Raw genomic sequence first — 27,877 nt, 5'->3', positions numbered from 1 at the left:
TTGTGGTGGGAAAACTGAATTTTCCTAAAGGGTTATATATTGTACTGAAACAAAAAAAAAACATTTTTTTTTGAATCGATTTGAAGTTTATATTTTACTCAAATTTCCAACGCGACTGAGAACTAAGAAATCAACGCTTTTTCTTGAAAAGGGCGATACTAGCAGTGATACCATTCAAAGAAAATCAACAGTGTATATTTCCAGACTTGGTTTTATTTTCTATTTAAGAACTATTGTATTTTTTTGCATCCTAGATTGCATGATTCAGTGATCGAAACCCAAAACTTTATAAAGTATTTGAAATTATTAAATTAAAATTTGTTTTTGCTATTGAAATTGACAAAATGATAGTATCGCCCCTTTGGCGATTGTTTACTTTTTCGGTCCCATCTATCAGCATTGAAGTATCGCCCTTACGTTTTTTTACAATAACTACCGTTTTACACCACCGATTTCGTCCGGGTTTTTTTCAATAGAGATCATTGTTACTATTTACAGCTGGTATCAGTTTGATAATCCTAAAAAATACGAAAATAACAGTTTCGCCTCTAAACTGCTAGCAAAAAAAGTATCGCCCTGTTTGTTTGCATGGAGCGTGGAGGGCGAAACTTTAAATAAACAAACAAAAATACAGTTTCGCCTGTTATACTTTTTGCTGTAGTTTAAGAAAGCAGTATCGTAGAATCCAAATTTTTAGGTTAATTTGTTGCGTTTCAAAGCCCTCATTCGCATGTAAGAAAAAAGCCCTATGTTTACATTTGTAAGTATCGCCCTTTTCACAAAAAAAGCGTTGAAATGAAATCGCAGCTCCTGATATCACGCTATCTCTGAAGTACATGCGTGCATAGTTTCAAATTTTACTTCGACATCGACTTTTTCTAAAGGTGACTTCCCAGTAGTATTCTTGATTTGAATTATTATCGCTAATCCTAATGCAAAAGAACAAATAAAAACCTCACGAAAACGAACCGTTTGGGAAAATCATCATCATTACTGGAATTTTCATTTTCACGAAACTTTTCGATAACCTTCCGTCACTTGCGTTAATGCACTGGGTGCACAGTAGGGTGACAGGAAAAAAATGGCCCCTATCGGCCCACCTCTGCGTCGATTCCTAGTCCCACCAGGAGTACTTGCACCAAATTTGAAGCAAATCGGACAAGTCTAACTACCGGACCAACGGGCCTGAAGTTTGTATGGGAATTTTCAATAATTTACATGGAGAAAACCCATCAGCACGCATTTTCGCCGCTAGGTGGCACTGTATGCATCGTATTATCACTGTAAGTGAAAACAAGAAGGATAATTGAATTGTCTACAACTTAGTCGAAGATTGCAAGTAAATCCGACTTTGATAAAAGAATTTATTAAACTTTTAACGAAGTGATGTCTGAGTCAGTTTTGCATGGGGCCTAATAGCGCATAGTTGTGTATCAGTACTCGATTCACACGAACTAAACATTTTTGTGAAATAATCGTTAGGTTTAGCTCAATGATATGTTCAGAAGAATTATAGTAAATATTACGAGTCATGCTTTAATTAGAAAATTTTAGTTACACCTGTTACCGCATAGAGGGCGCCAACACTAACTTTTCAACGGAGAGAGATAGAAATTTGGTGTCTTCTACAAAGTTATAGAACAGGCATTTTTCAGTATTTCTTCTGAACATCTTGATACTCTATCTCTCTTCTATGAAAAGTTAGTAGTGGCGCCCTCTATGCGGTCACAGGTGGAACTAAAATTTTCTAACCAAAACATAACTCGTATTATTTACTATAATTCTTGTAAACATACTATTCGGCTAAATCTAACCATTATTTCACAAAAATATATAGTTCGCGGGACTCGAGTACTGATACACAACCATGCACTGCTAGGCCCCATGCAAAACTGACTCAGACATCACTTCGTTAAAAGTTTAATAACTTCTTTTAACATAGCCGGATTTACTAGCAGTCTTCGACTAAGTTGTAGATAATTAAAATATCTTTCTTATTTTCACTTACAGTGATAATACGATGTATACAGTGTCCCCTAGCGGCGAAAATACGAGCTAGTGAGTTTTCTTCATGTAAATTGTTGAAAAATCCAATATAAACTTCAGGCACGTTGGTCCGGTAGTTAGACTTGTCCGATTTGCTTCAAATTTGGTACAAGTACTCCTGGTGGGACTAGGAATCGACTCAGGGGTGGGCCGGAGTTTTCAAAAATTCATCATTTTTCTGGGCAGTCTAGTGCACAGTGCTCTAAAAATCTAGCGAAATCGTCTTAGGGCACCAGCGGGTCTGTAAAGAATACTAAAAATTAATTTCTATTCCATAATTTTCAGTTCAGCAATTCGAGAGATCGTGCTCACCGCAAGCCATGAAAAATAGACTACGTTGTGAAGCGATGGTCACTATTTATTAAAAAATCACGGTTGAATAAAAAATAAAACTATTAAAAAAATTCAAATAGTTTATAATTTTCACAAACTTATTAGGAAAAATTGTTTAATAAGCTTTCGTAATATTGCGTAGGAAAAAAGCTGAAAATTTGAAAATAAATCTGAGGATTATGATTGATTACAGAACTCTGGAATTTTCTATTGGAATGTTTTCAGGCAGGAATTTGATATTGATGCTATTAGACAACTGTGAAATCAAGACCAATAGATCAGTTACATATCAGGACCCCATTCCGACAATTTATCAAAAGTCCTCATGATGTTTACAACACCAGGTTATCAATCTACGGATCAGATAATTGTTGTTGTAATATTGAATTAAATCAGTCAGCATCAATAAATTTTCAACTCCAATCCGATTTATTTTTTTTTTGTGTGGTGGGGGGGGGCTGTATGGTGTTAAACCCCAAAACCTTCTCTTGGCTACGCCGTTGCTTGGAGTTATTTATTTCGCTTTTCATTTTCCGTAAGGTTTCAGATCGATCCGATGGTCATAAGTTAGAAAAATTGCAGTCAGAAGGTTCGCACAAATGAACATTTTTGCACTGATAAGTTATCAAGTTCCTTCCAGACAACTTGGAAATGTTCGGTGATTATTTCTAGCGGTTGTAGATAGAAAAATGAAATACAAAATTCGATTTATCGAAATAATGTTTGGCTTATTTCAATGGATTATTACTATATTGAACAATAAATAGGCGACGAAGAGTAATCCACAAACAACAAGCCATAACTTTTAAAGTATTCAAAATAGATATTTGAAGTCTTTAGTAAAGTTATTCGCAAAAGTAATAGCTACAAATTTGCTGAAGACATCATTTCGATATAATCACTTCCAAGAAAATTTGTGAAAATATCTCACTCATAGGGGGATTAATTAGCAAAAGCACAATACCAAAAGAAAGGGCATATTATCTCCATTAAATTCACTGAAGATACAATTGACCTAAAATAAGCCGTTTTGGCGTTAATAATAGATTACATGTTTTTGGTCATATTTCTGGCAATGGGAAATGATAGAAATCTTTCGTCCGCATTTAATGTTAAATATCTCTTTTGATAATAGTCCGATTTCTACAATCTATAGCTTGTTCGAAAGGTATTCGTTAAAGCTGTCTAAAAACATATAAATTGGTAATCTGTATTGTCAATTCCGGCAGATAATTTATAAAAACTGCAAAAAACGCCATTTTTACGCATTCAAACATTCATATCTTAAAAACTAAACATCAGAATCAAAAACAAATTAATAGCGTTCATACTGTTTTTTAGTTCTTTCATTTAAAATTGATTTGGATAAGATCGGTTCAGCCATTGCTGAGAAACACGAATGAGAATTTGTCCGTTACATACACACACACACACAGACACACACACACACACACACACAGACATTGTCCCAAATCGTCGAGCTGAGTCGATTGGTATATAAGACTCGGCCCTCCGGGCCTCGGAAAAAATCTTGAAAGTTTGAGCGAATTCTATACATTTCTTTTATAAGAAATGTAAAAATCGTGTTTTTCGGGAACTTCAGCGCTAAAAACTTTTCTGCCCTGTCATTTTTTAACCGATTTTCAATTTCTGTGTTCTGGAAAAAAAGAGAAATGATCTTCCCAACGGTATGTGTTATGTTCTTTTGTTTAAAATGCTCTGATCATAACTTTAACAGGCGCTAATCTCCATTTTCTACTGTGCTGCCACGTATTGAACGCAGAATTCTTCTCTCAAACAAACCGAGTACTCGATAGCCTGCTTCCTTGGCAACATTCATGCTTCATGGCCGTATAGAGCAACAGGGAGTATCAGTGATTTGAATAAATCATGTTTTGCGCGCATTCTTATGCTATTGCTCATTAGCTGACTACGTAAACCATACTCGCAGTAGCAACATGACTTTTTCCTTCGTTGCTAACATCGTTATCATATTGAACTAGTATTTGAATATATGTATATGAACTCGTTGCACCGTACCCCACCGATTTCCACCACGAAACCAACACGACTGCTACATTCTCTACTAGCTACCATGTACTTTGTCTTGTCAGAGTTTATAGTCAGTCCGATTCTTGCAGCTTCCCTTTTAAAAGGCAACAATGTTTCTTCCACTGCTCTGCGATCAATACCAATGATGTCGAAATCGTTCGCGAAGTCAAGAAACATGTGAGATCTCGTGATGACGGTTCCGTTCCTTTGCACACCAGATCTTCGTAACGCCAGATTTTATCCTATCCAGCATCATACGAATCAGCTTAATCAGTTTTGTCGGGAAACCACGCTCAAGCATTATCTGCCACAGTTCGTTTTGTTTTACTGTATCGTATGCCGCCTTGAATCCACAGATGGTGAGTCTGCAAATTGTATTCCCGGAATATATCCAGAATTTGTCGCTGGGTGGGTAAACATTTGGTCCGACGTTAACTCTGAACCCGCTTTGATATTCGCCGACAAAGCATTCAGCCAACGGGCGCAGTCTGCCCAACATAACACGAGAAACTACCTTGTAGGCGGCATTGAGGATCGTTATGCCTCGGAAGTTATTAGGTTCGAGTTTACAGCCCTTCTAGAAGATTGGGCATATGAGGCCATTCAACCAATCCGAAGGCATTTTTTCTTCCACGCAGATCATCACGCTCACGCAGTGGATTGCTTGGCACAGCCAGTCACTCCTAACTTTTGAAAGTTCACCCGGGATTCTGCCCTTCTCAATGACCTTATCGTTTTTAAGCTTTCGCATAACTTTCAGTCTAGATATCACTGAACAAAAAGAAATTGCAGATTTGTTTACCCCTCGCTAATCACCAGGTCTACTTACTCAAAAAAAATCCTAAGTCGAACAACGTTCGCTACCGCACGAAGCTAAACTCCTATAGAACACTTATTAGACCGTTTGTCTTATCTACTATGTTGGCACCGTACCCGCAATTTAATAGGAAAGAAAACACCTCTCCAACGGAATTGAAAGGCATTAGAGGCATTTAAAGAAAAACAAAAGTTTACAGAAAAGTTCAATAACTCTGTAACAGTTAAAATTTCATTATTCGTGTAGAATGATTTTTTTTTCCAAATATATAGACGGCACCGGTGGTTGAGTGGTAAGCGTGACCGCCACTCATTCCAGTTGGCTGGTTTCAATTCCAAACGAGGTTTCTGAGGAGAAAAAATCTGTGGTCACGTCTTCCTTCGGAAGGGAAGTAAAGCCGTTGGTCCCCGGTCTATGAGTTTGGTAGATCGATATCTAATCCAGATAGTGTAGCCACCTCTCTGGCGTCGGCAAAGAAGAAGTAGATCCAACTTCTATACTCTTACTAACAAAAATATCCTTCTCCCGTGATACTTGTGGAGTGCGCAGTAGTATATACGGCCACAAGCAAAAGCAAGTATCGGACTAACCATTCCTTCCCTTTCCTCCAGCGATCTACATTCGGACCTGGCCGACTCCGGTATTAATCAATAAACACTTTAGGATTACCAGGAGTTGCACATTGAAAGATATTGCGCTACTCCCAAGCATAATTATCTACTTATTCTCTGTGCAACTTCAGCTAGTCTAGATCGATAACGGATTAGCAGCCAGGGGTGGTCGCACAAGCTCAAGCTCAAGCTAGAATGATTTTTTCTCCAAATATTATCCTCTATCACCCATAGAGAGATTCTTAACCATGGACCAAGCATCCTGTATATGATAAAGCTCCCTGGTTTAATTCCAACAAATTAGTCTGCAAGCTCCCATTACTATCTTGTAATATGTATATAGTTTTGTTCTATTGCATCCATCATCCTCAACCTTTTCAATCGTCAATAGTCGCCAAAATGATAAAAATTCAATCGTTTCAGCTGCTTTTGATTTTTATCGTGATTAATGAAACTTAAATAATTACTAAGCATATACTATAAAAATTTATTGAGTAGGAAATGCCGCCCCCCCCCCCCCCCTTAGCGCCGCCACTGGGCCAAGCAACAGTTTCAGCCATTTGTTCCCTACAATGGAATGACATTCATGAGTATTAATGAGCTATGTTGTTTTACCTGAAGCTGTCATACCTGGCCTATTGTCCTTAACCCTTTCATGCCCAACTTTTTTCTAGTGCATGTAAGGTTTCAAAACTATTTTTCCTTGAAAACGGTTGGGTCAAGAAACACGAAAAGCCTATTTTCATAAAAATGGGTGCTTTCATGGCAGTGCTAGAAGCTGGTCAAGCCAACGACAGTAAATTGATAAGTTTTATCAGTTTTTAATAATATTGCACCATAACGAAGATATATGAAAAAATAATTTTCGGTCGTCAACGTAAACTGTCCCTGGCAGCACTGCTCCATCGGAATCCAATAAGACTAATTGCAATAACTTCAGTTCTAGAGCTGATCCTTGTAACTGTTATCTGTTGGGAATGTTAATGTTAAAGGCAATAGACACATTAATGAGCCTTACTTGTTTTTGTGAGCAAATCTCGCCTCCATCAAAAGTTATAGCTATTTAAAAACGTTGTTGTCCACAAACAACATGGGCATGAATGGGTTAAACGTTGTTTTACGAGGATTCTTGTCGAGGAAAGCTTTCACCCTGGATATAAGGACATGTTTCGTACAAGGAAAACCACGGCTCTCCATTTCCTGTACCAGCTGAACTATTTTCGTTTTCTCCTGTAGCGAAAGAACAGTTTGTGGGCCTCTGCGAAGTTTTTTTGTCCATTTCTTACCAAGACGGAATTTGATAGTTGATTTTGGGACTCCAAAGTATTGGGATGACTGGCCAAGAGACACAACCTTTGTTTTTACAGCATTTATACTTTTTTGTAGCCCATATTCCGTATATTTTTTACGGATTTTGAATGGTTGCGGAGCTGACAAATTGGATTCGAGAAGCAGCGCAATATTTTTCTGTGATTTGATATTGTGATAAAGTGATATTTTAAATTCTATTCCATTACCTGTTTGTCCATTTTATAATCAACAGCCTGAAGAACCCCTAAAAGTCGTTGGATACGCCGTTCCTTCCGTTCCGTAGAAGCGAAAAACAAAAGCTGCGATACCGATGGAACTGTCAAAATCTGCTACACACGGAGAAAAAGAGGTTATGATGTGTGCAATAAACTAGGAACGGAGAAATTTACAATAATATTGTTCAATCAATCTTGCTTAGTTTCAGTTATATAATACTGTAGAAAAAAGTTTATTTATTTACTACAACCTTATTCCCCTAAGCAATTTTTTAGCGTAAACCAACTTAGAAATGAAAATTTGTTAAGGGATTGTGAACTGCACAATTTCAGTCTTATTCAGGCACGTAGCCAGAGGGGGGGCTAGGGGGCTAAAGCCCCCCCCGAAAATTTTCAAAAATAAATTTAAGAAACAACATGTTTTTCGGTGACTCTTAAAAAAATTGTATCTTGTTTGGTTTCAACAAATTAATGCGAGAATTGTGAGGAAGATTGCTATTTCGAACCACCGAAGACAGCGGTCAGGATATCTACTCAGTATGCTGAGTGTGATAAAACAGTTCCCTTCATATTGTGTGACTCGTCGGAAGACAAACGAAACTGTTACTTTAATTCTTGCTGCGGGGATCTGTCGAATGATTGAGTCGCAGAAGCAAGAAGTAGTGCTCCAGCCAAATACGGAGGCTATTGACTTCAGGTCTTTTCGCATAAGATCGATCTTATGCGAAAAGACCTGAAGTCAATAGCCTCCGTATTTGGCTGGAGCAACATTAATGATGTGAAATATTTGCTGAAGGTGATTATGGAGGTTATGCTTACGAACATCGCCTTTAACGAGTTTAACCATGTCAGGCGTTCAGTGCTGATGCCATTTAACAAATTAGCCCAGGCGAAACCAGTCATTTTGCATAACAACTTGTAACATGTGGTTGATCCTCATATATATGGACGATGAGAAAATCAATGCTCGGCTACAAGATCTGATACCACTTACTTGCACCGTGGCTATTAAAAGATTCCTGTCACATTTGGAAAAAATGGTATTCATTATAAAGGACACATCTAGGAAGTATATTAATTGGTGTTTTTGTGGTGAAAATCTAGGTGAACAGACATATTTCCTCCAACCTGACCCTGCACGTAAAAACTGAATGCGATAGTATTATTTTACACATTATATCTTTGCATATACATAGTCTCCAAAACCATTTCCTGAAAAACAAACATTTGCCAAATTTTGGCTGCTGTTCGGATAATATTGACGGCAAAAACTGCGTCTAGTATCTCAAAATCAACGGTCGGCACCATCATTGAGGAAGTCGACACTCGTGACCCGTCAGAAATTCGCGAACATGGACATTAGAGTGGGACATGGTTATATGAAAAAAATTAAAGTTGGCTCCGAGTAACTTTTTGGGTCCCATTTAGCTCCCAGAACAACTCTGTAAATTTTTAGCTCGATCGGTGAAACTATATTTTTGCGCCCACGGTTTATAGTTTACATGGGATTTCGTATGGGAAAATTGTCTTTTGCAAATTAATTCTTCCAAGAGTCGCCCGTTATCTCCTAAAAATAAGTAGATATCTGATTTTTATAGGAAATTTCTCAAGGAAACAAAGTCTAGAAGACTGCAAAACGATCTAATGATTATGGAAAAAGTTATTAAGCGAAAACCGATTGATGCCCTGAAGATTGATGAAAATTTCACTTTTCATAGCATCACTGCTTCTGACGGTCTATTTGCATACAAATTTTTTAACTTTCTCTTATTATGTACAAAAAACCCTCGATTTATCCCTTAAACCCTTGCGAAGTGGCCAAATAGTACAAATAAACGATTTAGACACATTAAGAGAGGATTAAAACAAAATTGCGTATAACTGGACAACCAACAGCAGTGGTGCTAGAAAAAATGAATATTTTATCAATCGTCAGAGCATCAGTCGGTTTCTGCTTAATAACTTTTTTCTCAAGCGTCAGATCGTTTCGTGGTTTTCGAGACTTTGTTTCTTTATAAAATTTTCTATAAAAGCCACATAACGATTTATTTTTAGGAAGTAATGGGTGACTCCTGGACGAATTATTTTGTAAAAGTTAATTTTCCCATACAAAATCCCATGTAAACTTTAAACAGTGGGCGCAAAAATATAGTATCACCGATCGAGCTAAGAATTTGCACAGTTGTTCTAGGACCCAAATGGTAACTAAAAAGTTGCTCGGAGCTGGAATCTAATTTTTGTCCCACCCTAATGGACATGGCAGTAACCACTATGATGATAAGGAAGTGTACGAGATAGAAATGAACACCACCGCGACATTGTTGGTTAGGAAAAATATTTCTCAGCCTAGTAAATAGTTCTCCACATGCAATCGCTAGTTGTTCGCACGAGATCTGTAGGACAACCATTTACGTTTTATCACTTTCATTGTTCACATCATGGAAATATATTGAAGACACAAGGCTTCATTTAGCTAATGCATTGAACCGAATAAAATAAACGAAATATATAATAAAATTGCAGAAGTTTTATAGAAAAGTGAGCTCAAAAACTGTCCCAAAATGAGAACTTTATCGCTAGTGGTTGTGTCTAACAAAACTCAGATATTATGTTATATATTAGCCAGAATAAAGTTAGTTAAAGCATAAGCAGATTGAATTTCTGTAATAGGTTAGTGCACTGTACGCTTAGTAGAAACATCAGGCATCTCACTCAAGCGTGCTAGACAAAAACATTTCCGTTAGTTGATGACAATATAGTCGAGAAGACAGTTTTTGTTTTCGCGTCATTTTAATGCAATAGTATTTCTGTTGACACTCAATTTCATTTTATGCGGAGAATGCGGTCCGTATTTAAACATTATTAGTCCGCAAAGTAGTGATATTTTAAACAATCGAACAATAAGCAAGAAAAATGCCAAAAAATAAACAAGCCAAAAAGTGGTAAAACAGCGGTTTTTCTGAGGTGTTCATCAACCCAAGAATTGTATACCGTCGTATATTACTAATGTTGTTCACATACAGAAACGTACATAGTAGCGGTAGGACTATCTGTTGTGATTTTATCCTTACTTTTCAACGGATGTCAATAGATGCTAAACCACATATTAGTCAATCAATCATAATAAACTTAATGTTGTAAGCAGCAGCATTTCTGTCTCTTTCGATGGTTTCCAATTAATGTCCATGTAAGTCTAAAAACGACCTGACGATACAGTGAACAAACATCATTAGCCTATCACGGAGAGCGACTAAAATGATGTAACTAGTTGAGTCTACAGTCAATAAATTGGGATTAATGTTTCGATTTCATGTTTTAGTTTTATTTGTGTTCGTTATGGAATAAAATGAGAGAGATGAGCAGAGATAACGAAGAAAAAGAGAGAAAAAATAATAAATAAATTGAAATCGACCCAAGAGCAGCTGTTCTATATTTTCTGGGCACTCAACTACAGAACAACAGAAATCATCAAAGAAAGTTGGCCTTACACCTACGTTATTCTTCGACAGAGGTGAAGTAAGTGCGATGTATACCCGTCCATATGTCGGAATAAAGAGATGCTGAAATTATTGAGCTTGTTCATATTTATAATATTTCTTTTTTTTTCAATCTAAAATTTTATTTGAAACGGCTCAATGCGTTAGCACAACTGATCCGTGGGTCTTTTAATTTTTTTTACAATAAGTAAAAAAAAAATTCTAAGAATGTCGGTCTGCCAGATCTTGTTGACGCAGTTTGCTGCTGCGTGTTGAGATCTTTTTCCTTGGCGGTGAGGCCGCTTGGTGGTCATTCAGTCTGCCTTCTCTCGCGTTATCGTTCCCGTCCATGTCGTCATCTGTACTGCTTTCTTCCTGTTCACGATCAGAGGTTCTTATTTGTTTCTTGTTCTTATGGGTCGCTGTTGTATATCCGTCTTCATCGATATTTGCTTCTTTATTGGCGATGCTAGTTGTTGGTTTGGGAGCGGTTGTCGTGGTCGTTGTACCTGCATTATTGGGTAATTGGATCGTTGTTTTAGGTTTATCTGAAGGTATCGGTGGCTGCATGTTAGAGTTGGCTGTAGTAGATGAGTTTTGACTAGTTGCTTCGGCGCATGTTTTTCCGTAGTAGGCTGTATAGTTACAGAATTGGCATGTTGGGGTCTGCCCGGGATATGTAATTAGCGTTGTTTGCTTATAGGTCACGCCATCCTTCGGTGATTTGCATTCGATAGTCATGTAAGAAGGTATTGGTTTAGTCACTCGCATACTCACAATACGAACGCCATTGGGAATGCCGGAGAAAAAATTTCTCCAGGTGTCATTCGTAATAGATTCTACTTCTCCATATTGCGACATTATTTGTTTGATGAAATCCTCCTTCGTGCGCGGGGCCAAATCATGGATACGCACGTCCACCATGTCGTTTTCCATATGCACGGGGATCTTGATTCTGGTGTTATTAAATTCGACCTCGTGTTGCATGTTGTTCTTTGCAATAAAGTTTTCGGCCTGTGCTAAGCTTCTAAACGTGATCAAAACACAGTTTTTACGTGATGTAGCTGAATGTAGGTAACTTCAGCGAGATTAAGCTCCATTTTCACTTTAACTAATTGTTCCACTTCCTTAACTGTTCGTGTTATCCCGTAGCACAGGCACTTTTGCTTCATTTGGTAAACTCATTTTACTCCGCAGCCGGGGGCAACGATACAATTTGTATGTGTACTGATATAGAACAATAGCTAGCTTGATTCACTGGTGCCTGTAGCCTGCTATAGCGTAGCAATTTTTTTTGCTTCTGCTTTTTGCGACATCAGAAGGTAGACCTTCTAGTTCTTTTGGTAATACATTTAACAAATTTCACGTACCGTCAAGTCCCCAGTTACCGTGCGTTTAGGTGGATTTGACGTGACTTCAAATCCTTTTTTTTTATCAAAATGAAAACCGCCCTCATAGTCACCGTAAAAATACCTATCTAAATACGTCACAATTTAGAAATAATATAAAACTATTACCAAATACAAATTTGTATTTGCTATTACCAACAAAACGAGAATAAGTAGTTGAGGACATTTGTTTGGCACCAGTGCACGTTATATGATCAACTTACGGTGTATTTAAAATTTTGATTCAACTTTAGTTGGAATGTTTCAATAAAACGATGAAACGAAAGGATTTGGGATCTGGATCTCTCCGATGGATTTAGGGAGCTAGTTCTTTAAATTTCGTGATTTTGAAACTGCACGGTGAACGACACATGCACGGCGACTGGCGATTTGAAGGAAAATTAGAAGATATTAGTAATCAGTGTTTTCATTCGATTTGTAGACAATTTTCTTTAATCAATTAAATTGTGGGCAGTTTCCTTCAGTTGATTTAATCATTTAAATTTATATTTTGATCCTATTGATTACCAAAAATCCTTCCTAACTGGGGTTCTAATCTACCCGACCAAGGCTAGTCTTGAAAATAGTTTCATTTAAATAGAATATATCAAAAATTGTGTTAGCATGATGCCTTGGAACTGGTAATACTCGCAGAACACCAGACAAAGAAAATAGAAGTTGAACCGTCTCTGCGCATCTACAAATCGCTTGCTAAATCAGAAGATTTTGTACGAATTTCGACATTCTCTTCGTTCGAACATTTTATGGATATTTTTCTACTCATTTCGGTTTAGCATCTTCTACGCCTTTTAAAGGTGTAGCTTGGAACACCTAGTGTTTTCCAGCACCGTCAAGCATTGTCATATTCGGTTAGCGCATAAATACTGTGAACTCTAGAATATACTTTGTTGTAACGAGAGTAAGTACTATAACCTTTCTTGTGACAATGAACATATTTTTAGGATTGTCTTTGATTTGGAATTGATTTCATTATGAACTTTTCAAAATTTAATTTAGTTTCTAGTGACTATATCAAATTGTCAGAATTAAAAGCTTTATGCAAATTTTTTTAAGCCCCTCCCGAAACAAAATCCTGGCTACGGGCCTGGTCTTATTTGATGCAACCGAATCATTATTTTTTATAGTGAACTTGTACTTATACTTCTCTTCTGAACTATTGGTAACTTGAAATTTAAATGTAATTCGAACCCAACACTACAGTTGATTTATAAGAGAAGTTCTAGCATACAAAGTGTGCAATAATTGGTTGGTGTGCAATAATTGGCAATCTACTTTATATGTTAAAGAATATTTGCACCTATTGCCCGAAGTAGAAGAAACTAATAATTGTCAGCACAAAACAATTTTTTTTGGAAATATCCCATAAAATAACAGAGTGTGCTATACGGGAGCAGTTAAAGGAAATCATTGCACCAACGAAAGGATTCGAAACTGAAATGTTTGAAACTACCGCGCAAGCCGCTAACGTTTATGCTATCTCTTGTGCTATGATGTCTCGAAGAACACACGTTTGCATTCGCAACAATGAAACTCGCCCACCTCTAAAGTAAAATCGCAATACCGTCTCCCTCAGCAGGTTTGAACTATTAAATTTTTTTACCAGGTTATACAAGCTTCAGCTGTTTATTAACATTTGATGGGACTTCGGTGGGATGCCGTTTATTCACGTATTCGCTCTTACGCTAAAAACCAAAAATAAAATGATTTGGAAAACATTAAACAATACAGAACGCGCGATAGGCAGAAAACCCAAACGTAAGCTTCTTCAGTTTGATGTAAAATTCGCACCAATGTAGAGCACCCTACATCTTTTACCGGGACCACCTGCCGGTTGTCTTTTAACATTGCCGCCCCTCTCCGGAAAACTCAAGTGGCCGTAAATTCCTAACACTATAACTGTTGCAGACAGGTGTCTGCTACCGGGGTTTGTTTATCCTATCCCTTTCTGTGAGCACTGATCGTTCACATCTGATAAAATTTCCACGGGAGATGTTTCAAAGTAATCTTTAGAACATTTTCGTATTTGCTTGAATGAAGGTTGGTTTTACCACACTACCACGTGTTAGCAGTTAGTTTTATACGAATGAATAATGTTTCGAGCAAAAAATTGCACTTTTTTCATGTTTTGCTTGTGAATTCTCTAATCGGCATCCTCAGTAAAACTTTTATTTTTTATTTTGTCTCCCACAGATCAGCAGCATCTCAGCAAATGAAGAAACGGCTAACGGCAGATGACACACTCCCCAGAAGTGACGTGTTTGGTTTGTCCCTGACAAGAAATTGACCGATCTCGCGTTGTTTGACGGCAGCCGTGTCCGTGGGAAGACCCATCGCACCGTCGTTAGCACCATGATTTAATTGAGTCGCTTGCTCTGTTTCTGTGAACAGAAGAAAATTGTGTAGTCGTAGGACATTCGTATGATCCCACAGTGAAAGTGAAACAACTCAGTTAACCGGAAAAAATGAATCTGAAGTATATCTGTTCGGTTCTGGCGGTGTTTAGTGTAAAGTACATAACCTGTGATAGTTTGCCGTGTGATTTCATCGATTCCGTGAACATTACCGACGGGATCCGAGACGAGTTGGGAAATATCATTCACAATAACATACTGTACAAACCCAAATACTACCGGACCATCGATTACGATTATGAGCACTTTTCGCAGAAGAAATTTGTGGACAACTACATCCGGGGATGTCCCTGTGCGGTTCGGTTGTGCGTAAGAATGTGCTGCCCTCGGGGACACGTGTTCCACCAGCGGAAGTGCGTACCCACCGATGGAACGCTGGAAGTTCGGGTAAACTCGACACTTTTCAATACACAGCATAGCTTCGAAGTGATCGATTTGGTGCAAAATCCGATGTACGGATTTTTGTACGGGAAACCGTGTGAGTTTGTGTACGAACTGGATCCAGCGGAGGATGAAGGAGATGAGTGGAACTTTGCAAGGGTAAGTGCTTGTCCGGGGGTATGTATGGTGCGATTAGCGCCTGCCCAGTCACACGTGAACGCACTCGATTGAAACTGATTGCGGCTAGGAATATTTAATTAGATTTTATCAGCTTGCGTCTCGACAGAAATTTCCGCTGACATGGGTAGCGTAATTGCTTCGGATGGAATTGTATAAATCGCTGATACGGAAAATCACTGCTGTCTATTTGTCTGGTTCATTTGTAAGATGATGATTGCCTTTACAGATCATTTCCTTTTGTATGGTCTAAGAATAGTGGGGCGTGTTTCTATGCTAGCGTTATTCCGGGATGAAACTTCTTCAGGTTATTCGGAGATTACACATTTTCGGATTCACATCCGGCAGGAAAGTATTTGTTTGAACGCAAGTTTGCACGCTAGGCTGGCATGTGTGGATGCAGTCCAAGAGCAATCTTGTGCTTCATATGGCTAATCGAGAGTGGTAAAACTAGTTCTGGACCAACACAGTTAGTCGTAGTCCCTGATCTAGCCAGTTTGTCCATTAATTCATTTCAGCAATACTGGGATGTTCGGGCACCCATAAAAGGTAGACAACAAAATGCTGAGTTTCTCGATTTGACTTTTAAATGTGATAACTAGTTTCAATCTCAAATCTGCCGAGCTAAGTGTTTTAGAGCAGCTGTCTGTCAGAGTACAGATAATTTTTTTCCGCTAGTTGCCTGTTGAAATGCCAGTTGTACACCACACAGAATCGCGAAGATTTCCGCTTGGAATGCTGAGTAGTATCTTCCAAGCGCATGGGATTGGTCTAATTCCATTTGTGAATAGTAGACACCAGCACCGGTGCGCCTCTCAAACAAAGAACCGTCAGTATAACACAAGCTCGCGCGCACGCAGAAAATTCTTAAGGGAGGGGTTTTATTTTTTTTTTCGTTTCTTATATAAGGAGGATATAGAAACTCCCAAACGTTGAAGATTTTGTTCCCAGACCCCAGTAGGCTGAGTCTTCTGTCGATTCGGCTCAACAAAGGGGGACGATGTTATCAGGAAGAATCATGATCAGACACCACCTCCTGCTGGCTTATGGTAGTGTCAGATTCTTATTGTGCCGGTTTGTAGTAAGCCTACCGACTAAACCTAAACCACTTGTTCCTCCCAATCATTATCCTTCCGAGACCACCGTTAGGTGTTACTTTAGGAGGGATTGTGCTCTTGCTCTTTTCAATTTGTGTTAATTGTTCCTTTTTTTCCACTGATGTGGTTTTTTGCTAAATGTCCTACCTTCGTGGTATAACTGAAATGCTTAGCTCAGCCAGCTTACATCTCTTTATAACCATCTTCGCAGCATTTCTTATCGTCCTTGACGATACACGTTCCTATTTATCTACTAGCTGGAACTGAGAGTTTGCCGGCGGCGGAATTTCTCCCGATGCCAATGCCCGTTTTCGTGAGCCTAAATGTTCTCAAACTACGGTGGAATTTTCGATCTCGCGTTGTTTGACGGCAGCCGTGTCCGTGGGAAGACCCATCGCACCGGCGTTAGCACCATGATTTATTTGAGTCGCTTGCTCTGTTTCTGTGACCAGAAAAAAAAGTTGTAGGACATTCGTAAGATCCCACAATTTTCTCTACACAATGATATCCCGATTTTCCCCGAGTCCGTATTGTTCGTTCGTTTCTTTGCTGTGTAACTGTTCTACTTATAATTTTTGATAATATAGTAACTTATCGAGACGGGAACCGATCCAGCGGCGTCAGCCCACTGCTTTTTCAGCCACCCCCGCAAGGTTTCTGCAAAGTAGAGTTACGAATATTCAAATTCTTTGAACGAACATTCTTTCAATATAGGTATTAATTCGTCTCCGAGCATTGCATGAAGCTAACGTGCAAGAACAAATTAAACACATCTAAGTAGGCCCTGGCACAATTTGAGCGATGATAATTATTGTATTTTTACGCTTTTCCAACTTTTGGAAACTTTTACCCAGATGTTTAGTCGCATGAATATTTTTGTGCGATATTCAATAAGTCACCCTATAACCCAAGTAAAAACCAGGGACAATTGAAGGAATAACCGACAGTCCTTTGTCGCGTGAAAAGCACCAAAGATGTTTTATTTGGATTAGCTCAGATAGTCAAACATGACGGCAACATTGCACAGTGGTCCAGAATGTAAATTTAGTAGGAATTTTGAGATTTTACTAAAACTAAACAACTTAGCTTTATAAAGTCTTTAGAGAAGTTTTCGTAGTTTGTGAGCCCCTTCTTTTTGTTAAAACAACAGTTAGGGTGGTTCTAATTTTACCAAGTTCAAAAAATTAACTTCTTAATCATTCTAGCTAGAGCCAAATGACCTTCAGCGAAATTTTGGAAAAGTTTGCTGAAGACATGTAAGCTCTATCTGTCATACTTTTTATTTTACAGAAAATTCAAAATCGAAAGTTAGAGTGTTTCTTAATGTTTCTTGGAAAAACTATTTTATTCAAATAACTTTTACGATATTGATTTAACGGTATTGTTTTAAGGCAAATAATTTGTTTCTTGCCACCACACATCTAACTATTTTCGTTGAAACGTTATGGGCACTTTGTCGCCAAAAATGGGTTTTTTGGTATAACAATATCACTCATTAGGGCAAACAAAAAAAATCGGTTTCAACCATAAAAAGGTCATGATTCGATTTACAATTGAGCAAAAAATGGTGAAAGCGATATTTTTTAAAATTTTATAAAATTGATTTAAAAAAGTATTTTTGATATATTAAGTGCTTATATCTTTTGAATAATAGAAACTAGAGGTTTGGTAGGTTAGAAGAAAATGTCTTTTTTTAAAAAACTCTAAAAAACATCTGATGGATTGGTTGGAAAAAAATGAAGTTTTATTAAAAATTTGATTTTCCATGAATTGATCCTTTGTAATATGTTTAAATTACTTTGAATGACAATAAAAAATATAGTTTCATTTTCATAATAAAATATTGCACTTTACAAGACTTTTTTTATTATTTTAAATGGTTGGTAGGGCAGTTCTAAATTTTTGAAATCTGAAAATTAACTTTTAATGGTTCGAGATAGAGTTTCACTATCTTCCAAAAAATTGAAGAAAATAAAATTATAAATACTTTATCGAAGACGCTGAAACTCTATGTCGTGTACCTTTCATTTTACAAGAAATTTACCAGAAAAATAAATTTTCTTAAAAAATGGGTTTCTTTGTATAATCTTTGCAGTTTAGATTTTTCATTAAGATCACTTTAGAAATAGTTTGATATTTTAAAGGAAAACAATTTTTCTTAATATACCGAACCTCTATCTTCTCTCGTTAGAAAGTTATATATATTTTTTACTAAAAATAAACTATTTTTTCGAGTAAATATTGCAAGATATAAAAAAATATCGCATTTTCCATTTTTTGGTGATCCATACTGGCAAGCATGCATGTCGAGATTTTATATGACAACAATGGTATTTAATGTTAAGTGCCGAAATCTGTTCTATTCTATTCTAACCCTTACACAGGCAGTATTGAAAAGCACCCTGGAAAACACTGCATTTAGTCTGTAGTGTTTTTCTTGTCAATATTAATATTTGAAGCATATTTTCATATGTTGCAAATATTAAAACAGCCAGGCCTACTGTGCAGAGTTGGGTTTGAAGATGTTTCAAAATTAAACTGCTATTAAATTATCCATTTAATGAATAATTTAATTGTCGAATTGTTTTGAATCTTAAAGGAGGAAGAAACGAGGACAACCGTACCGACCGTTTCAGTTTAAAGGGAATATAATAAATCGTTGGGTGTGACTTGGCTAAGAAGGTTAATGTCACTCCGTTGGTCCTTTGGGATGGGACAGAGGTATTCACATCTTGCCCTGGCTAATAATTTCCCATTTGGGAATTTGCATAATTTCAGGCATTTGGGTCTTCAAACCATAAGACAGTTTCGGTTCATATTCTTCGTTGGCAAACAGAACTTCTGTGCTTACTATCGAGACATCACTCGGTATAAGGCAGTTGTTTAGTGTTCACGCAAGACGTGTGACTTTTTGGATTTTAGTGTCTAACTAGTGCTAATTTGGGTACTAGCTTAGATACATCGTCTAACTAGACAACCAGTTGGTGCTAGTTACTGACGAGGAGAATCCGAAACACTAAAACAAAAACCGTACTTGAAGCCTAATAATGTTAACCGTTGTGTGTCCAACGGGTACCTTTTTAAGTTTCAATTAATGAAATTCCCATGTTTTGCCTATAGCTGGAAATTGAAACTTTGTGACATCTTAGAACTTCACTAAGTCAAGCTTTTGTGTTATTAATATTATTGATATAGTAAGGGGGGGAGTGAGGAGGGGCTCCTGAATTTTTACATTTCTTATAAAAGAAATGTATAGAATTCGCTCAAACTTTCAAGATTTTTTCCGAGGCCCGGAGGGCCGAGTCTTATATACCAATCGACTCAGCTCGACGATTTGGGACAATGTCTGTGTGTGTGTGTGTGTGTGTGTGTGTGTGTGTGTGTGTGTGTGTGTCTGTGTGTGTGTGTATGTAACGGACAAATTCTCATTCGTGTTTCTCAGCAATGGCTGAACCGATCTTATCCAAACCAATTTTAAATGAAAGAACTAAAAAACAGTATGAACGCTATTAATTTGTTTTTGATTCTGATGTTTAGTTTCCAAGATATGAATGTTTGAATGCGTAAAAATGGCGTTTTTTGCAGTTTTTTTGAATTATCTGCCGAAATTGACAATATAGATTGACAATTTATCTGTTTTTAGACAGCTTTAACGAATACCTTTCGAACAAGCTATAGATTGTTGAAATTGGACTATTATCAAAAGAGATATTTAACATTAAATGCGGACGAAAGATTTTAATCATTTCCCATTGCCAGAAATATGACCAAAAACATGTAATCTATTTTTAACGCCAAAACGACTTAATTTAGGTCAATAGTATCTTCGGTGAATTTAATGGAGACAATATGCCCTTTCTTTTGGCATTGTGCTTTTGCTAATTAATCCCCCTATGAGTGAGATATTTTCACAAATTTTCTTGGAAGTGACTATATCGAAATGATGCCTTCAGCAAATTTGTAGCTCTTACTTTTGCGAATAACTTTACTGAAGACTTCAAATATCTATTTTGAATACTTTAAAAGTTATGGCTTGTTGTTTGTGGATTATTCTTTGTCGCCTATTTATGGTTCAATATAGTAATAATCCATTCAAATAAGCCAAACATTATTTCGATAAAACGAATTTTGTATTTCATTTTACTATCTACAACCGCTAGAAATAATCACCGAACACTTCCAAGTTGTCTGGAAGGAACTTGATAACTTATCAGTGCAAAAATGTTCATTTGTACGAACCTTCTGACTGCAATTTTTCTAACTTATAACCATCGGATCGATTTGAAATATATAGGAAAATGAAAGCGAAATAAATAACTCCAAGCAACGGCGTAGCCAAGAGAAGGTTTTGGGGTTTAACACCATGCAACTCCCCCCCCCCACAAAAAATGGATTGAAGTTGAAAATTTATTGATGCTGACTGATTTAATTCAACATTACAATAACAATTATCTGATCCGTACATTGATATCCTGTTGTTCTAAACATCATGAGGACTTTTGATAAATTGTCGGAATGGGTCCTGATATGTAACTGATCTATTGGTCTTGATTTCACAGTTGTCTAATTGCATCAATATCAAAATCCTACCTGAAAACATTCCAATAGAAAATTCCAGAGTTCTGTAATCAATCATAATCCTCAGATTTCTTTTCAAATTGAGCTCGTTTTTGTAGATATGTACTGTGATAAGGGTCTTTATTTAATAGGAAGCGAAGTTAAAATTGATTTATGTCTATGAAACATAGAACTGCGCACCAAAAAAATGCATAACTTTCAACATTTGCTAAAAATGTTTTTGCCTTTCTCATTCACTCTAAAATTCGTCAATCTAATCCCGACCGGGAGGGCCGAGTGTCATATGCCAATCGACTCAGTTCGTCGAGATCGGAAAAGGTCTGTGTGTATGTATGTGTGTATGTGGAAAAAAATGTGACCTCTGTTAATCAGAGATGGCTGGATCGATTTGCACAAAGTTAGTCTCAAAGGAAAGGTACATCCTTCCCATCGGCTGCAATTGATTTTTTTATTGATTGGACTTCTGGTTCCGGAGTTACGAGTTGAAGAGTGCAATCACACAGCCAATTCCCATATAAACTGAAATGAAAAATTTTCAAAATCAAATTTGTATTTTTGATGCCAAATGACTTTATAATGCATGAAACATCGAGATTTGATGTAAACTCGAAAAAAATAATGCTTGACAAAAATTGATTTTTTTGGACTTTGGTACATTTTTGCCTTTCTCATATAGAAAGGTTATGCAATCACTCTAAAAATCGTCAATCCTGCCGGCCCGGAGGGAGTATGCAGTGAGTGGTTGCTACTTTAAAATTAAAACTAGTTTAAAATTTCTTAACAAGTTGAAAATTTTCGGCAGGACCCGGACCTCCCGGATCTTACTATGTGATACTGAAACATCGCTTGAAACCAGCGGCGGTCAAGCGATGTTTCAGTATCACATAGTATCTCAAGGTCGTGGCTGTCGATCCATTGTACGTATGTGCAAATCGTACTGAACATGTAATATTCATTTCCACCATTGTATTGAACCTAACCCGCCATGGAATCGTAGTCTGGACAAATGAGAAAAGCACAATTGCACCACTAGGTGGATTAGAACAGGTTTTCATTTTGGGAATGCGTCGAGTTGAGACGAAAACGTAATATGATTAATATCGAGGATAATACTTTCCGAATGTAGAGAGAAATTTATGAGAAATGACGATTTCCATTCGACTCTAGCAAGTCCTGATCGATTTTGATGAGAATTTGATTTTTGTTGTATGACCAATTATATGTATAGGTCAAATGTTCAAAAACAATAATTTAAGGTCAAGATAACATCATTTTGAAACCGCCAATTTCGGAGGTTTAGTATCTTCGATGAGTTTTACAAACGTTAAACAGCGCATCATTTGATAAAATAATTTTGGCGGTATATCGTCCAAGAAGTATTTATGGTGAATTTTCTCAGGTTAATATTCATGACTACAATAAAGTCTCAACAAATTCGCTAAAAACACGAACTCTGTTACTATTTTCTGAAATATTAATTCTGCATAATTTAAAAACTTCAAAAATTACGGTTTCTGAATTATGCCGTTTGGACAGTGAGATCGATTTTCACCAAACCCCCACCAATTGTAAAATTGGTATTGTAAAAAAACGTAAGGGCGATACTTCAATGCTGATAGGTGGGACCGAAAAAGTAAACAATCGTCAAAGGGGTGATACTATCATTTTGTCAATTTCAATAGCAAACACAAATTTTAATTTAATAATTTCAAATACTTCATGAAGTTTTGGGTTTCGATCACTGAATCATGCAATCTAGGATGTAAAAAACACAATAGTTCTTAAATAGGAAATAAAACCAAGTCTGGAAATATTCACTGTTGATTTTCTTTGAATGGTGTCACTGCTAGTATCGCGTTTTTTCCAGAAAAAGCGTTGATTTTTAGGTCTCAGTCGCGTTGGAAATTTGAGTAAAGTATAAACTTCATTTCGATTCAAAAAAAAAAATCGATTTTTTGGCTCAGTACAATATACATAACCCCTTTAGGACAGGCAGTCTCTACGCATCGCTCGATCGAGATAGAAGTGTTTTGTTTTCGGTCTGTTGGAAAAAGAACAGTGCAGTAATCCGCGTTCAAGGTTATTTTGCCATTCTCTGCCTCTTCGAGGTTTGGACTTTTATTCTTTTGTGCGTGTGTTAACCGTTAGGCCACATTCCTCAACCTCTTGTTCGTAAAGCGAGGATTGAACAATAACCAGCTATTTAAGCTGGACTGGTGCGTCGTGGGAAACGAGTATACAGATAAGTGAAATCTACCTTTTTGATACATTTACGGCTTTTTCCCGTCTGCGCGGGTGCTGACCCCGTGCATTGACGGTGTCGATGGCTTCCTCCCCGGATGGCCAAATGGAGATCGAGTCGACTCCTAAGGCTCTCCCCCGACCCAAACAATATCCAGAGCTCTCGACCGGTCCCTTTGTGGTCTTCTTTCGGCCCAAAACAAAATCGCTGAATCTATTACAGATTTCAAAAGACCTGACGGAACGGTTCTCGGCTGTGATCGAAATAAAAAGGTCCGCTCAGACAGGCTGAGGGTCGTGCTGACTAACTCAAAGCAGGCAAACGATATTGCTTGCTGCGAGCACTTTACGAAGGACTATCACGTGTATATTCCAGCTGTGAAAGTACAGTCTGAAGGCGTTGTCACCGATGACAGTTTGACATGCGAGGATCTGCTGCAGTACGGGGTTGGCCGTTTCAGAGACCGCTTACTTCAGCCAGTGAAAATACTCGAGTGCAAGCGTTTGCACTCAGTAGTAGTTGCGGGGGATGGTTCAAAAACGTACCCCCAATCAAACTCTTATCGGTTGACCTTCGCTGGTACCGCTTTGCCAAATTACGTCCTCTTGCACAAGGTTCGTCTGCCTGTGCGTCTGTTTGTGCCGCGGGTCATGAATTGCACAAAGTGTAAACAATTGGGTCACACAGCCACCCATTGGAGCAATAAGGCCCGCTGTGGAAAATGCGGGGAGAATCATCTAGATGATTCGTGCAGTAAGAATGCTGAGAAGTGTCCTTACTGTGCAGAGAATCTGCATGATATCTCGGCATGTCCCGCGTACAAACTACGCGGGGATAAACTAAAACGTTCCCTTGCTGGACGATCCGAACGTTCTTTTGCAGAAATGCTAAAGAAAGCTACACCACCAACCTCAACAAACATCTATGCTCACTTGCCTCCTAACGAGGGCGAGGCTGATGACCCACAAGAGGGAACATCTACTAGGGCGCCTAGAAGTTATAGGAAGAGGAGGAACATTTCCTCTCCTAAAGTTCGTTGTAAAGGCCAGAAGGTATCCCTTGACGGGACTCAGAAAGTCACATCTATTGGAAGTGTTGCAACCAAACCGAAGCAATTAGCTCCTGGTCTCGGAGGATTAAACTCAGAGAAGGAGTTCCCAGCACTTCCCGGAACATCAAAAATCCCAAGTGTTCCTCTGTTTCAGTTCGAGAATAATCGCGGCACTGGAATTATCAAACTCTCGGACATTGTGGACTGGATAATAAAAACTTTCAATATAACTGATCCTATTAAAAGTCTTATGTTAGCTTTTCTCCCTACAGTAAGAACATTTTTGAAGCAGTTGACTGCTAAATGGCCCCTCCTTTCAGCGATTGTATCCCTCGATGGCTAACTCATCGAACGAGGTCACGGATTTGATCACTGTTCTACAGTGGAATTGCAGAAGTATCATCCCGAAAATCGATTCCTTCAAAATTTTAATAAATAATTTGAGTTGCGATGCATTTGCATTATGTGAAACTTGGTTAACGTCCGACATAGATCTCAACTTCCACGACTTTAATATTATTCGCCTGGATCGAGACACCCCCTATGGAGGAGTGCTTTTGGGGATCAAAAAGCGCTATTCCTTCTACAGAATTAACCTTCCCTCGATAACAGGTATTGAAGTTGTCGCTTGTCAAGTAACAACCAAAGGCAAAGATCTTTGCATAGCTTCCATATATATTCCCCCCAACACCGCGATTGGGCATCGCCGGCTACATGACATCATAGAATCCCTGCCTGCACCGCGACTAGTTTTAGGCGACTTTAACTCTCACGGTACGGAATGGGGTTGCCTTTATGATGATAACCGTTCCTCTTTAATTCACAATATTTGCGACAACTTCAACATGACAATTCTAAACACGGGTGAAATGACACGGATTCCTCCCCCACCAGCGCGCCCAAGCGCATTAGATTTATCCCTTTGCTCGACCTCGCTAAAGTTAGAATGCGCGTGGAAGGTAATCCCTGATCCCCACGGTAGCGACCATCTGCCGATCATAGTCTCAATCAATAACGGCTCAAGGCCATTGGAAACAATCAATATTTCGTATGACCTCACACGAAATATCGATTGGAAGAGCTATGCTGCCGCGATATCCGACAACATCGAATCTACTCAAGAACTTCCTCCGGAGGAAGAGTACAGCTTTTTGGCTGGCTTGATTCTCGACAGCGCGAATCAAGCTCAGACTAAGCCAGTACCCGGCGCGAACATACAAAAACGTTCTCCCAATCCCTGGTGGGATAAAGAGTGCTCAGACGTGTACGCAGAGAAGGCCGCCGCGTTTAAGACCTTCCGGAACGACGGGTTACCCGCTAGTTTTCGACAGTACGCGACGTTAGACAAGCGAATGAAGAGTTTGATGAAAGCCAAAAAACGCGGTTATTGGCGCCGGTTCGTCGACGGATTAACGAGAGAAACATCGATGAGCACTCTTTGGGGAACAGCCCGACGTATGCGAAATCGAAACAGTACTAATGAGAGCGTGGAATATTCAAACCGTTGGATATTCGATTTTGCCAAGAAGGTTTGTCCGGATTCCGCCCCGGCACAGAAGATCTACCGCGCCGCGTCCCGTCACGATAACGCGAACGAAACACCTTTTTCGATGGTGGAGTTCTCACTTGCTCTCTTGTCGTGTAACAATAAAGCTCCAGGGCCAGACAGAATCAAATTCAACTTGTTGAAGAATCTGCCAGACTCTGCCAAGAGACGCTTGTTGAACTTATTTAATAAGTTTCTTGAGGCTAACATTGTCCCACACGATTGGAGGCAAGTGAAGGTCATCGCCATCCAAAAACCAGGAAAACCAGCCTCCGACCACAATTCGTATCGACCGATCGCAATGCTATCTTGTATCCGGAAGTTGTTCGAGAAAATGATCCTATCCCGCCTCGACAATTGGGTCGAAGCAAATGGCTTACTGTCAGATACACAATTTGGCTTTCGCAAAGGCAAAGGGACGAATGATTGTCTTGCGTTGCTCTCAACCGAAATTCAAATGGCCTATGCTAGTAAAGAGCAGATGGCATCAGTGTTCCTAGATATAAAGGGGGCTTTTGATTCAGTTTCTATCAACATTCTTTCAGAGAAGCTGCACCAGCATGGTCTTTCAGCGACTTTAAACAACTTTTTACTAAACTTGTTGTCGGAAAAGCACATGCATTTTTCGCATGGTGACTTATCGACATCACGATTTAGCTACATGGGCCTTCCCCAGGGCTCATGTCTAAGCCCCCTGTTATACAATTTCTACGTCAACGACATTGATGAATGTCTTGACAATTCCTGCACGTTAATACAACTTGCAGACGATGGCGTGGTGTCTGTTACGGGACCCAAAGCTGTCGATCTACAAGGACCATTACAGAATACCTTGGACAATTTGTCTGCATGGGCTATTAAGCTGGGTATCGAATTCTCCACGGAGAAAACTGAGCTAGTTGTATTTTCTAGGAAGCGTGAACCAGCACAACTACAGCTTCTATTAATGGGTCAAACTATAGCTCAGGTCTTCACAGTAAAATATCTAGGGGTCTGGTTCGACTCGAAAGGTACTTGGGGATGCCATATTCGGTATCTGAAACAGAAATGCCAGCAAAGGATCAACTTTCTTCGTACAATAACCGGAACGTGGTGGGGTGCCCACCCAGGAGACCTAATTAGGTTGTATCAAACAACGATACTGTCGGTACTGGAATACGGATGCTTCTGCTTTCGATCCGCCGCGAACATACATTTCATCAAACTCGAAAGAATTCAGTATCGTTGTTTGCGTATCGCCTTAGGGTGCATGCAGTCGACCCATACGATGAGTCTCGAAGTCCTGTCGGGCGTTCTCCCGCTGAAAAATCGATTTTGGGAACTCTCATATCGATTGCTCATTCGATGCGATATCTTGAACCCGGTCGTGATTGAAAATTTCGAAAGGCTTGTTGAGCTCAATTCTCAGACCCGTTTTATGTCCCTGTACTTTGACTACATGGCGCAAAATATTAATCCTTCTTCTTACAATCCCAACCGTGTGCATTTCATAAATACTTCTGAATCTACTGTTTTCTTCGACACATCCATGAAAGATGAGATTATTGGAATTCCGGACCACATACGCCCACAAGTGGTTCCAAATATTTTTTATAATAAATTCCGAGAAGTCGACTGTTCTAAGATGTTTTATACTGACGGATCAAACCTCGAAGGGTCCACTGGCTTCGGTATTTTCAATCAAAAGTTCACCGCCTCCTACAAACTCAGTGACCCTGCTTCAGTTTACGCCGCAGAACTAGCTGCTATTCAGTATACCCTTGGAGTCATTGACACATTACCCGCAGACCATTACTTCATCGTCTCGGATAGTCTGAGTTCTATTGACGCTATTCGCTCGATGAAACATGGAAAGCATTCCTCGTATTTTTTGGGGAAAATACGGGAGCTACTGAGTGCTTTATCTGACAAATCTTTCCAGATTACCTTGGTGTGGGTCCCTTCTCATTGCTCCATTCCGGGCAATGAGAAGGCGGACTCCTTAGCTAAGGTGGGTGCCATTGAAGGTGACGTTTTTGAAAGACCAATTTGCTTCCACGAATTTTTCAGTATTACTCATCAGAGAACCCTCGAAAGTTGGCAAACCTCGTGGAGCAATGGGGAGCTAGGAACGTGGCTACATTC

The 27,877-nt window shown here is 38.6% G+C and overlaps 1 protein-coding gene across 5 annotated transcripts in view; it reads left to right on the top strand.

The window, feature by feature from the left end:
* LOC131694128 (G-protein coupled receptor Mth2-like) overlaps positions 1-27,877 on the top strand; it is a 175,535-nt gene that overhangs the window by 61,205 nt on the left and 86,453 nt on the right. For all 5 annotated transcript variants that reach the window (XR_009306412.1, XM_058982569.1, XM_058982566.1 and 2 more), the window contains exon 2: positions 14,461-15,221. Coding sequence is in view for 4 of the 5 variants with exons in the window: in XM_058982569.1 (XP_058838552.1) it covers positions 14,733-15,221 (489 nt within the window). In the remaining variant the exon portion in view is untranslated. The remainder of the gene's footprint in view (positions 1-14,460; positions 15,222-27,877) is intronic.

This window comes from Topomyia yanbarensis, chromosome 3 (assembly GCF_030247195.1).
Source record: "Topomyia yanbarensis strain Yona2022 chromosome 3, ASM3024719v1, whole genome shotgun sequence".
In the NCBI taxonomy this organism is placed as follows: Eukaryota; Metazoa; Arthropoda; class Insecta; order Diptera; family Culicidae; genus Topomyia; species Topomyia yanbarensis.
This window is presented reverse-complemented; position numbering and strand designations above follow the sequence as displayed.